Source organism: Setaria italica, chromosome II (assembly GCF_000263155.2).
Source record: "Setaria italica strain Yugu1 chromosome II, Setaria_italica_v2.0, whole genome shotgun sequence".
Taxonomy (NCBI): domain Eukaryota; kingdom Viridiplantae; phylum Streptophyta; class Magnoliopsida; order Poales; family Poaceae; genus Setaria; species Setaria italica.
The window spans coordinates 40,067,723-40,082,201 of NC_028451.1; the positions used below are offsets into that span (position 1 = coordinate 40,067,723).

A 14,479-nucleotide genomic window follows, 5' to 3' on the forward strand; every position below is an offset into this window, starting at 1 on the left:
TGACCAGCTAACAGCCCAGCATGGGCACCTTTTTGCTGCCGGAGTCTTGCTCGCGCCCACCGGCGAGGATGAACAGACTTCGTTCAGGGTGATATGCATGTCGTGGAATAAAACCAAGCTGTTTCTTTTTGTCTTCTCGTCCATCACTGGACAATGGGGTATTGCTGCTTCCCCTTGCTGGGGTACTTTGGGAACTGGGGTGCCCTCTGGTCACTTTTGTGACGATGACTTCTCCTTTTTGGCTGATGCACGGGGCTGCTTGTACATCATCTTGCCTTGGAGTCACAAGTTGATTATTCTTGACACACTCAGGATGGAGTTCTCTGTGATCAACAACGTTCCTTCACTAAATGTTGAACACCGCATTGTAGTGAGTGCAGATGGATCTCTTCGGATGGTTTCTCTCAGTCAACATGATGAAGATGACTCGATCGTCCGATCGCATATCTTAAAGCCAAATGACGGTGAATAGCAATTGGAGAACAATATACCGTTGCCCAGACAGTATACTTCTTCTGTCTTGGGTGTGACTGAGGGTTTCTTATTCCTTGGTGGCACACCAAGAGCTCATAACTCAGTAGAGTCTTTGGATGAATATTTTTCGCTGGACGTCAAGACTTCTGAACTCAAGAAAGTTTGTGGGATGAAAACCGGTCCAATGTATTATGTGGAGGGTGCATATTTTGGCTTCCCACCGTCACTGTCGGAACCATGTCTATGAAGTGGTAAGCTACTAATCTTGCTGATAAGCTATGCATGCTTATTTTACTTTCTCCAGAGATTCGGGATCCTTTCCTGTTAAATGTAAAGTTTACTTGCCATGTTAGTAGTACTTCAATACCGTACTTATTATTATTGTAGACGGAGACTGGAAACTGTATAACTCCCCATTTTTAGTTGTAGGTGCTACCATGTAGCCTATCTGCTATTTGAGAATCTAGCTGCTGTAGATTTTTTTTTCAGTTTTATACTTTTATTGTATATGCCTTTTAGTATATAGTGGGCTATTGAGTGTTTTTGGTTTAAGACAACTGGGCAAATTAAATCAGAGCTGAGGGTTTTTTTGACCATACCGTCTCTTTTCTTGCAACTTCTGATAGATTTCCTAGTCATTGATTAATAATGGTTTGTTTTGCACAATATTAATTATGTTTTCTCTTTCCAGTTAATACAAAACAACTGAACAGGAAAAACTAAGGCAAATGCCGATACTTCATAAAACTAAGCATGCGTGGATATAAGAAATCAAGGGGGCAGTGCACCTAAAAAAGAACCCATTTATTCATCATGCATGCCAATAATTACATTTTAAAATCCAAAGTAAAACTATATGTATCGAAATACAATTTTTTACTCAAAGCACAAAAATAAGTTGCAAAGCACTAAATATCTTTGACATGAAATTTTCAGGATTCAAATATCTGAATGGGTCGAATTAAGTCTCCATCATGAATTTTAAGAAAAACATGCATGTATTCTTAGTTGGAACAGAGCCCGTAGCAAAGGGACTTATCCATCTTTCCGTAAATTTTAAATCAATTTTTTGATATTTCACCGGATAAAAATCATTTACACGGACCTAGATTTGGTTTCAAAAGTAATATATGATTTGACTTGTCATGTATTCTTAGTTGAGTAAACTTGGCATGTAAATTGTAAAATATTAGAAGCTGTAAATTGTGTAAATATTTTACAGAAATCAAGGAGATGTTTTGAAAGATATAAATGTGTATAATACTATCTCAGTTCTTCTTACTGTTTAGTATCCCTTGTTGCAACAAATGTGTGGGTTACTAGCTTTTGGGTTGAGAGGTAACAGTGTTTTTTCTTTTCCAGTTCTTTCACTGTACTATACTTGCAATCTGATATTGTAATCCCTGAAGATGAAAATTCAGGTGTTTGGTTAATTCTATTGGAATCTGATTGTACAGGATTTAAGATTAAATTAATTTGCTAGTCCTTCATGGATGGGTGTCATGATGCTGTACTTTGGATCAGGTGCACTGGTGCAGCCAAGAGGCCAAGAGAAGCATGGAGAACCTTACTGCCTGATCAATCATCAACCAGGAACTTTTGCAGTTCCCTACGTCAACAGCCTACGATCAAATGAAAAGTCGGGGCGTCGGGGAAGCAGAAGCAACTATAGTCATCAAGGTCTTTGTGTGTGTGTGTGTGTGTGTGAACTGAAGCTGGCAGGTTGCTGGTCATTGTATTGATAGAGAAGATAACAATAGTCACTAAGGTCTACTACTTGTAAGGTAGTTCTGTTGAATCAAGTTATTATAATAACTGGATTTCCACCTTTTGTCGTTTTTAAGCGTTTTGTTACTTTCGCTTTAATCTATCTTGAACCATCACTGTGCGTGTGGCTTTTGTAGCGATGACTCGACCTGTGTTTCCACTGAGGCTGTGTTTGGTTGGTTGTATTATTTGATTCATGTATGAAATGATTCAAAATAATAATGATCATTTTGTTTGGTTGGGTGAATTGGACCAACTCATCCAGGATGAGGCCATCCCACTTAATACATTATTCTACTAATTAGAGTGAACCATATGGTACAAGCAAATTGGTTGAACCATCCCATCCAGGATCATCCATGCATGCATCATGTGATGCATGCAACCAAACACACCCTAAATAGAAGTTGAGATACTACCGTACTAACATAATTGCTTACTTGTATGTAAGCAAAAACATAATGCTGGGCAACTAGCTACCTATCGTCGAAGAATCTCCAAACATTTCCCTGCTCCGTGCATCTACCGTCTTAACGCTAAGGGGAAAGAATTCCTACTTGGAGCACTTTTGTTTTGACAAAGAGTGAAATCATTGGTTGGTCCTCTAAAATTCTAATTTGGGTTAGTTAAATCAGAAATCATTGTTGCGAACTTACGACTCTGACTATGATCCTAATACGTATAAGCAATGGCAAGCAAGACACTTAAACTCGCAGTAGTCTATGCCATCCAGCTTTGTCGGTTTATGCAACTTGCTGCTTTTGGTCTCCCAACGTTCCCTTCCGTACAATGTGCACGGAACTGCATAATATTAGAGACCATCAGACTAGACAGGCACGCACGCTATAAAACTAAAAGGGCTCAAGTTTAAAGGACTCTCCTGTCAAGTAGTATATTTGCATTGTTGTGATGCCCATCAACTATTCAACCCTCACTGACTGGGGTTCTCTTAGGTACAATATGTCTGGAAGGAAATGTAGTGTTTCTGATGGTCATGGTAACATGTTAGGAATAGGTGGCATTAGGATTTACATCCACATAATCAGGAACCCAATAACATCCTCATCGCGAGAAGAAAGCGCACAAGGGATTCCATTGGCGCGCCTACACTGCGGGGAAACATCTCTGGGAGCAGAATTGGCGTTTTAGTCACAGGTAGTCATGCAACTGCAACTGCAAGACGTTACCAACAAACCATTATGCTGGTGCCAAGCCAATCCATTCACATCGTGTCGTGCAACCAAGGGCAGGGAACAGGGGATAAGGTGACAAACAAGATGCAAGGAACAGGGGAGCCGTTGGCCTTGCCGAATGATGCTGTGACTGACAAGGTGCACGAAACACAAGTCCCAGACTACAACTTTTACATGCCAAGCATGATAGCCTCCGAGAATTCTATCTTTTTAGGAATGGGCGTCATCAGGACGGAAAACCCCATCCAAGGAAATGGAGCCACAGTGCTAAATCTACGTTACAGAGGACAGGACATTCCTGTAGCCTTAGCTTTAGGTTTTCGGATTTGCAGATCATGAAGCAGCTAGGCATCTTTCTCTGGAAACAATAATAACGCGCCGCTATGTGTTTGCTTGTTTCCTGTAACCCTCAAACAGCTAGCTGATCAGTCTGGGAAGCAAAATTGGGCTCAAGGGAGTAGGAATCAGTGTTTTACAATATTAGAAGCGAACCAAAAAAAAACTATGTTTGTATTGCAACAATTTTACTTGCAACAACTCAATTGCAACATTGTTTACTTGCAACAACTCATAAACCTCTACAGGCTGATATCAATCAAATAGTACAAGCTTCGTCCAACCTTTATGTCTGGAGATCGTTACACACATCCTCCCTGAAACTCTTCATCCATTATCTGTTCGAACTGCAAGCCAGATATGAGCTCATGCAAGAAAAAAAAAATCCCTTATAGTCATGGGTTATGACATAATTTTAAGATCATAATTGGCCGTGGAGTCACGGGTAGTCATGCAACTGCAAGATCTCACCAACAAACCAATAAGCTGGTGCTAAGCCAATCGTTAGGTTCAGAGATGGCCTAAGGGACAGTTGAACATGAATGTGTGTTTAAAGAACATACATTACAATAGCAGCAATATCGAGCAGATCCTTAACCAATGAATGCAAAGGACAATGAAATCAAAGGATAACAGGCCACTAGGACCCATCAAGTAGTCTTGATGCAATTGCTGGTCCAAGGATCTGCTGTGCCAGTCTCATAAGTCTGAAGATGAGGAGTGCATGGAAAGATCACAAGGACAGCTTCCATCGCTTGACCCTGCCAGCACACCACAGGCGATGGAGGATGTTGAGTGATGCAAGCATGGCTGCTCATTGCCGGACTTAGGTCAGCAGAATGCTAACTGATTTTGTTTCAAAAAGAGGAAGAAGAAGAATTTAAGATCATTAGTTATCCACAGATTGACCTGACTATTTTGTAGCCAAACAGCTGTTTAATTTATGCTAGCCTGCCGCCTTCGAATTTAAATCTATGGTTCTCAAGTTCAAGGACTTAAATGTGCACTTCTCAAGTTCAAAGACCCACAACACTTAAAACACAAGCTTAGATACCTAACACCCACTTCACTCCAAGCAAAATGATGAAGCTACCCTGTTTGTATCTGCCTTATATCTAGAATGTAGACCATGTTTGGTTCCCTTGTGCACCTTTACCTCTAGGCAAGTGCAAGCAAGGATTTGCTTTGATTTAAACCAGAGCTCTGAAACCAGTAATTTCTGTGCCAGCTATCCTGAATAAGAACGGGTTGGCAAGTCAACCAAGCATGCCTCACTTCCCCTCAGACTTTGCAAAAGCACAACCCCTATATAGTTCTATGTACCATTCTCCCTCCACCTTTTGTATTTATTCCCTTCTGTCTAGCTTTTGGTGGCCACCATAAGAGCTAGAAAATACATGATGTGAGACAAAGCACATACCAATAAAGTGCAAAGGATAGGAGAAGAACATAAGTACTCTGCTGTCCAGATATGTTCTTGCGACCTCCCTTACTAAAGTTATTTTCTTCATAATTAGAAGAAAAAAAATGAAGAGAATGCATTGCTCTTGTGAACCAGGTAGGCGTTTGGGAATAAGTAACATCAGGAACAATCCAGCCACATCAGGTAATTAGGGAATGGAATCACTGGATGATCCGGAGAAGCATGAAGCCTAAGTAAGCCAGGACAGCACAGCTTCAATGTGCAAGAAACAGCATGACAGAGATATCAAACAGCAATTGTTCATTCCTTGTAAATTTTAGTGAACAGAACTTGTGTGTGGAACCATATAGCAGTCAGCTTTCTGGTTGGGCACAAATCACTTTATGTGACAAGGTGAGGAAAATTGTCGAGAACTCGAGATAATGAAACAAGCTAATCAGCTAGTCTTAAGGCAGATGAGTAATATAATGGGGCAAAACAGTTTGATTTTGAACTGCAAGCCAGGAATAATAACTTGAAGAAAACCGGCAGATTCACAAATAGTCCTTGAACCAATTCTCTTTGGCCAGTCACTGGTGGAAGGCTCCCCAGCCTATAACTGTTATATGAACCAGCATTTCATGGAACAGCTGTGATCCAACTAATCTTGGATTGGACAGTTGGATCCATATGCTTACTTGTTCGTTTCATGATAGATAATCTTTGAACTATTCGGATCCGTACTTATATTTCCTCAGGCCACAATTGGGAGAAGAACTACATCCAAAACAGAAGAGGGGTGGTTACCAGCAACGCAACAACAATCTCTGCTCTGCTCTGGTCAACTAATCTTGGTGCCGACGTCGGTCCGAGCTCCGGCGGAGGCCCAGGGCGGGGAGCACGTACAGCCACGCCACGGAGGTGCAGAGCGCAGCCGCGGCGGCGATCTCCGCCGGCGCCGGCCGCTCGGCGAGGCCGACCCCACCGGCGCGCCAGCGGCGGATGAGGATGTAGAGGGAGGCGACCGCCAGCGCCCTGAAGACTCGGTCGGTGTGGCCGCCCATCGCCGAGGCCGAAGCAAGGTCGGCGCCGGCGAGGTGGGTCGAGCTCATGGCGAGATTTTGAGGGGGGTGTTGGGGACGGGCGGAGCGACATGAGGAGAATTGACTGCCGCAGGTCAAAGGTCGTTGGATTTCTTTTTTTCTTTTTTGGCCAACACCAACGAAAAGCTACACTCTCTCTTAGTGATCACCTAGTATACTTTTTAGTTTCGCTAAACAGCGCATTCCTTTGTCTTACATCTATCTTTTTTTCTCCACGTTACTGAAAATTATATATTGTTTTATATAAAAGTAGATGACATATGATACGTCCTAACTTTAGTGTAAATCCTTGGCAAATTAAATCTAATGAGACACATTTACCATTTTAGTTAAACAAATAATTTGAAAAATATTGTTAGTTAAAAATGAATAGTAAAATTCAAAAGGTATCATTGAGATTAAAACCCAATAGTCGTGCATGTAGAGAGCTTGAAGCACATGTGTAGTGCTTGGAGCAATTTACATGCTCACACTATCAAGACAGATGACACAACTCTAATAGCGCATTTTGGAGATTTGGCCATATGCAGATTGACACCCAATACCACAGAGCTAGCTAACCAAACACCAGAGGCTACAACTGCAAAAAAAAAAGGGAAAGAAAAGAAACAACAAACATAATTTACTTTTGTGTTTCTTTTTTTCTGTGGACACTCTGAACTCTTATAATCTTTGGTTGTATAATGTATATATCCACCATGTGGATGTAGCAGGTCAGATTTTATCCTTTATAAAAAAACTGCATTGCTAGGATAGTACTCTTCATCAAGAACATTCTGAATAAGTTTGTGCTACAAGTAAAATGTGCGATTGTCACTTGTGAGTAATCATGTGTAATAAAATTTGCAATCTTTTTCCTTTTCTGCTATGACAGCACAATTATCAGTAACTCAAATGCAAGTAATTCATCAATATTTTGGCCAGTTGTTTTCCTATGGGAAGTTTTTCTACATGTGCCTTAGGTTTGTTCTTTATCATTTCGTCCGTGGGGAAAAAAGTTATGTGCCACACAAATTAGACTCAATTGGATAGTCTTCTCCTTTTCTTTCTTCTTTTTCTATTATTATCACCTTTAGCAAACTTTCTTTGACTTTACTTCAACTACTATAATGGACAGGGGTCTAACCCTTCTGTTTCTTAAAAAAAAATTAGTTGCAGTCAAAGACTGAGCGCCCTCGAATTTTGTCATGATAGAATTGGTTCACCAGATACATTCATATACAATACATTGATTTGCGCAAATTCAAAGTCATTTGATAAAATGTATGATTTTATTAAGTCCTTTCGCAAAGACTTCGTCGAAATCAATAAGTTATGCAAAATACAAAGCATATATACCACCAGTTCACCGAAGACACTAGTACAGACGCAGAGACCTTTCACATGGATCGTTCATGGCTTGCATCAGACCAAATTAAACACGGGCGTGCACGCCACTCCTCTAACTTTGTGTCCCCGCCTCTAGCCAGTTGAGTCATTGTAATAATGTCTTATCTGAAAAGAATTACTTAAGTTGTTCACCAACTTCCCATCAACTATATATACAGCGTCTGTATTTGTACACCCTTGGTTATACCACGATCCATAACACACTAGCAGCCGTCGCCCTCACCACATGAGGAATTTGCGAGGGACACAGATCAATCATGCTTCACACATGGGTGAAAAAGGATGGAATCTGTTGTCAAAGCACTCCTTCAATTTCCCCTTCATGATATGGCAACCGTCGCTACAATACCTCTCTGTTCAGTTTCTCATTGAGGCAGGATACTGCAGGTCGATGTTAGTTTTTTATCTGAATTTGTGGCGTCGAGAAAACTAAGTCTATATCAGTTCAACGAGCAGCGGCTATATTGTGATGTAGCGGTGGGTGTGGTGCTCTGTCACCAATTTGAAAGCCCATTAGCCATTTGTTATGGTAAACATTGCTTAAACATTGGGGTTGTTTGCAATATTCTAAAGCTCTGAGGGTCGATCTGAAAAGTTGCCATTATATAGTGCATTGCTTGGAGCCGCCGTGGTTTTTCCCACGAGCGTTTCCACGTAAATCTTGGTGTCTACTCTTGATTTGGTATTTTTCTTGCCATATGTGTTGATTTAAGTCATCGTCTTGCTTGCTATTGATCCATATGTGAAATGGTTGCTTGTATGGATGAGTTGGCATGAGAGGCATATATCTATATGTTGATACGAGATGATGGGGATTGATATTCTAGGAAGCTAGCTGATGCAAGTATTTTGTTCACTACAAGAAAAGTGAGCATTCATCCAAGACGTTAGTACCAGACAGCTTTTCGTCCGGTACTAACATGAGAAATTAGTACCGGGTAGAAATTTTCGGTCCTCAAAATCCTTTTAGTACTGGGCAATAACACCAACCTGGTCGGTGTTATTGCCCGGTACTAAATACTACTCCACGTGATACTTCAAAAGGAATGCATATATAACTCCATCACATGTGCTGTGTAAGTGAGATGGTAAGGAAGGTTCGCGCGAGGTTTGAGGTCCGTGGGTTCGAATCCCACGGACCGCGCTTGCTAATTTAATTATTCCACTACTCCATTGTTATCACATTCTCTAGCGAGTCAGGAACTCGTCACAAATAGAGAGCTGGGGACAGACTCGTGTTCTTCCCTGCTGTCATCACTAGCCAATAGGTAGCATAGCTACCCAACACCGTACACTAGGCGACGCGCCACCGACGGACGGAAGCAACCACTGGCTCCAGCATGAGGACGCCGACGGTGTGGCTGAACATCGCCGAGGACGAAGCAACGTCAGCGCCACCACTAAGCAGCAAACTCCTGACGGCCACGTGGGTCGAGTGCATGGCTAAATTTTTGAGGGGGCACTTGGAGTTGGTGTGAGGGCGAGTAGATCAGTAGGATTGACTGCCACAGGTCTTGTCTCAAAGGATGTTCAATTCCCTCGTTTCGTTTTTGTGAGGAAAACTCGGTCTCAGCGGCCACATCGTATATCACTCGAAAAATTAACAGTTAGCTAGCCAACAGGTCACCAAAAGAAAACCAGAAACATAACTTTAACTTTCTTATATAAAGTTTGCCCATTATTTTTCCACAAATGCATAACCAAACTGTTATACGACATTCTTAGAGTACTTTAGATGGCAAATCTAGCAATAACACCTTTGATATTTTATTTAATTATCCGATAATTTTTAAGTTATTTTCAGCTAAGGTATCACCATATATACAAGTCACTTGAATGCGCCATCTTTGGATGCTATCGCTATTTATATTGTTGTTTATGCACAGTATTTATAAGAATAGCATATTGGTTATTCATACCGATATGTATGATTTTGTGCGCAATATGTAGTACATTTCCATCTCGAACATATAAGGGCTGATATTCTTTAATAGAAAAAAGGACAACCTTCAAGATAAGATAGAGAGTAGATTAAACGACTTGAAGGGGTTTGCGGTAACCATACTGTTTTTCTTATGGTGCTTCATCGCTTAAGTAACAAGAGGATTGCAGTAAGTTTTCAAGAGAAGAGTGGGAAAGAACAGACGGGAATTGAAGAAGTTGATGGCCCCATGATCAAACTGTTGATGGCATCATGAACGGACGGGGAGAAGTTGATTTGCACATTAATTGGCCGAGCTTGGAGGAACACTGAGGCGGGGGTAGCTTAATAGCACATGATGTTTATGTAGCTTATTCAGAAGGGATTAAACTAATATGTGCATGAACCTTAGTAGCAAAATTAAGTTTTTTTCAACGTTTTTCCCCTAAACACTACTCATCACCCGGAATTTCTCTAGTTATTGTAGCTCAAAATTTCTGATAGATAAGGCTGATGGATCTCGTTGGGAAGTGCATTGCATTGAGACTGGAAGGGTATACCGTGAATCCTATTATTGTGTGGGCCATATGATAAATGTGTCTTGCGTTGATTAACTTCCCTTCAGCTCCACCACCTTCTGGCCCAGTAGTATCTATATAGGAGTATCATATTGGAAGCCACGGGTGCCACCGCTCACTTGGCACACAAGTGCACCTCTGTTCGTATGGGTTCTAGCTAGTTGTAGCCTACTAGGAATAGGAGGCTCAAGGAATTCACCTGCCTTCCTAGCAAGACTAGTGGTTAGCGGCTTCGTGAAAGGTTATTATTTGAGTTCCCATATGTCGCCAGCCATCTAGTCCTGCACGCACGCAAATCCACCTTGCCGCTCGTCTCTGTTCTGCGGAGTGCCTATGGCTGGATTTGTGATGGAGATGTCCATGCCTTGGGAGAGCCATAGGGGTCTGCCAAGTTCGAACTTGCGGTGAGATCCATCCTCGCCCGGCAGCTAGAAGAACAGCCGTATGTGACTGGCGCTTGTAACTGTCCATGGATTCCAAGGGAGCTAGGCCACTTGCTAGAAACCCAGCTTCACTTGTGCAGGTCTCGCGGGAATTTTATAAAGGATTCATCCTCGTCCCAGTTGAGAAAACCCAAGTTGGGATCATTTGAGAATTTTTTATTTTGGATGAAAATTTTTATGGAACTTCTAAATTTGGCCAAACTTGTCCAAACCATATATCGACTACTGGTACAAATGAACTGGTCTTTCACTATTTATACCTATAAAACAAATGAAACTGACGTGAATCAAAGAGTAAAGATTAAATATTTCTGTAACTGCTGCTCTAAAAAAAACCTCTGGTATATGGCCAATACAAGATCAACGTATTGATTCTCACATGTGTGTAGATCCCCTGAATATGGAATGCATGCCTGTGCCTACATTGAAAACTAGTATGCGTCAACTTGACTGCCTAATTAAGCAAGTACGATTACCTTTAGGTCTTTTTATGTTAATGTTTATGCTTGTGTACCAGCCAAGCATAAAGTTGAGGTAAACCTTCATAAGAACCGATTTATTTCCCCTCTTTAGTGCGTGGCAGAGTACACTATTATATGTTCTCAACTTTCTGGATTTACATTTCTAAGAAAAAAAAGGGTTCTGTTTGTATTATCTCTTTTGTTATTTGGTGTCAATATATACTCGTTCTAATCCATGTAAGGTACGGTGCTAGAGGTGGTACGCTCTCAGACAGTAGTTATAAACCATTCCAAAATGAAAGAAACGATAGAATTTTGTCAACCCACTAGTAGGATATATGAAGTGTGAGTTGACAAAACCGAAACACATATATACGTGTGCAGGCCACTCATGATATGTGTCCATTTTATCTAATAAGGCCAAGTACCACCGAAATCTGAAATTTTACTCCTCCTATATGCATGCAGTACACTCTGTTTCTTCGGCTTCTGAATGTAATGCACCCTATCCATCACACTTCACACTAGCTCTCCTTTCACAGGCCACCGCCTGGCTTTGCCCACCACATGAGAGAGATCATGAGGACACCGGGCACGTTAGTTCACTATTGTCAGATGTGTATGGCAGTTGTCACTGCAACTTGTGCCCTTGATCTGGTTTCCTTTCAGAAATAATGAAAAGCCGTCCTCAATGCGCAGATGACTAGTTTGAGAATGGGTGGCATCAAGAAAGCTGAAGTTTATCAAACAACAGGAAGATGTAGATATGCTGTGCTGTTGCACGCATGTTTCATGGCTGCGCTTGTCTGGGCACATTTGGACAAAGCATGAATAGAAAGCTTCATATGTATCATCTTCTTGCTTGGCTTATACCATGGCAAGGTACACAGCAACAATGCTGACAGTCAGCTTGTTCATGCGTGTACCTGGAAACTTGGCATAGAGGATAACTATTATATCCACCTAGGGGAATTGTTAGGCCAAAGATTATTAGTATGATCAATTGAAGTGGTATTCAATTTATTGCTTTCGAATCTTTTACATACAGCTTGTTCGCACTCTTCTTTTTTAGAGAAACACTATTGAATTTCATCAACCAACTTTCATATTTACACCACATATGCACACCTTGAAGTCCTCCCTCTAATGTCCCATTATGTACGGAAGAACAAAGTTTTCTTGAACAAAGCTTAGTAGACCACTCAAATTAACTTACAGAAAATTTAATCCATATATAACACTTCAATGTGCCCAGAGACATTCAAACGTTCATTCCTATGTGCATAGCAGTTATCACCACTGGCAAAATTAAATTAAAGAACTATCACACGCAAATCACCCTGACCTTTCGATTACATGAGATGGCATTTTTCATCATGAGAGATAATGGCATTTGATCGTGAGATCCAAATCAATCGTAAAAATAATCCCTATGCAAGCCATGATCCGCAATTTGGATCCCCACACTCTCTTGGAACAGATTCCCAGCTAGGCGACTAGTGGCGATCTGGCAACAAGCAGAGTAAAAAAGAGATCACCGATTTCACTGTCGATCACATCATTCTGTTCAAAGTGAGATTGTCTTGCTGCTCCTTGTAATTTCTTTGTTTTTAACCAAGTTTTTGGGGGTTTTTTTTTTTTTTTGCGGGGAAAGAAGATGGAGAGGACAGGTGGAAGGTGAGTCCAATGACTAGTTTGCCACAGCCCCTGTATATAAGTTGAATGAAAACAGAGTAATAGCAGAACTTCCAATCAACTCAATCTCCTTCTGTCCCTGTATCTATATATCATCATGGAAGCCACTTTCACTTGGCGCACCTCTGTTCTGATGGGTTCTAGTTCTAGCCTCCTAGGAATTGGAGGCTCAAGGAATATTCAGAAGGCTGGTATTCAGGAGTTTTAGAAGGCTCAAGGCCTTGTAGGAAAGTACCAACATTCTAGCTCTAAAACTTCTGATATGGCCATTACAAGTCAAACTTCATCACGCAAATTGCACTTGGCCACATGGTGAAGACTCGCACGCCGGCGGGCATCGCCCATTGAGCAAGCTGCGCATCATCGTGAAGGGACAACGCCACCTACGGAACATGGCATCAAACCGAAACACATACATGCAAGCCACTCATCGGTACCTATCTCAGTATCTCATTATATATGTGTTCACTTTAATGATGGCCTATGCATATATAGAACTATCAAAATCTGAAATTTTACTCCTTCCTTCACCAACTCTGTCAATTACATGTCTAGCACACTCTGTTCCTTGGGCTTCTCTTCTGTATATAATACACCGCCCTATCATCTTCTTGTTGCCAGTGTACCACGATCCATCACACTACCTACAACGAACCCCTCCACTGACCACATGGCTTTGCACACCGTTGCCAAGCGTATGGCAAATTGGTCACTGCAACTTTTCCCCTTTGATTTCCTTTTATGAATAATGAAAAGGTGCATCCTCAATGCGTCAGATGGCTATAGTTTGAGAATGGGTGGCATCAAGAAAGCTGAAGATCAACCATCAGAAACATGATGTAGATATGCCGTGCGGTTGCACGCTTGTCTCCCACATGCCATTGTGTGGCCAAATTTGGACGAATGAGAAAAAGAAAGCTGCTGAGAGATTCAAATACATTATCCTCATGCTTGGCTTATACCATGACAGTGCACAAGACCAACATTGTCGACAGTCAGCATGTTCCTGCGTGTCCTTGGAAACTTGGCATAGAGAATATCCTGAGCTTGTTGCAGAAATTCATAAGCTGTGTGACCTTTTAAGACTCCTAGCTCCTAGTATATCCGGTGTTAGGCCAAAGATTATTAGTACAATCAATTGAAATAGTGTTGAATTTATTGCTTTCGAATTATTTTACATACTATTTGCACTCTTAAATTATTTCCATTAACCACTTCTTCATATATACACCACATATGCACACCTTGAAGTCCCTCCCTCTAATGTTCTATCATGTATGAAAGGACCAAGTTTTCTTGAACCAACAAAACTTAGTATACCAACACAAGTTAACTTGCAGAAATTTTAATCAATGACATGCCAACGTGTCTCAAGACATTCAAATGTTCATTTCCTCATATTGTTCGGTTTCATTTGTCAAGCATTTGCAAACCTGGATCGAGTCAAGAGGTCCTCCAAATCAGTCATCCAAATCCATATGTAAGCCATGCATGATCAGCAATTCGGGTCCCCAGATTTTCTTGGAACAGATTCCCAGCCAGGTAAGTAGTGGTGATTCGGCAACTTGCAACAAGCAGAGTTAAGAGAGAGCACCGATTGAACATGGTAGCTGGCTTGGTGAAATGCGAGAGGAGGAACCGAGGAAGGAATGGGGGATAACCCCCCCCCCCCCCTCCCGCCGCGTGGCGCTCGTCTACTGGTCGCCACACGACACGA

General features: G+C 41.5%; 1 protein-coding gene across 1 annotated transcript; it reads right to left on the reverse strand.

The window, feature by feature from the left end:
- Positions 1 to 5,652: 5,652 nt before the first annotated feature.
- Positions 5,653 to 6,381, reverse strand: LOC101781276. The gene has a single exon (XM_012843877.2). It carries the CDS (start codon positions 6,282 to 6,284, stop codon positions 6,018 to 6,020), a length of 267 nt encoding a protein of 88 aa, XP_012699331.1. The 5' UTR covers positions 6,285 to 6,381; the 3' UTR covers positions 5,653 to 6,017.
- Positions 6,382 to 14,479: the final 8,098 nt, after the last annotated feature.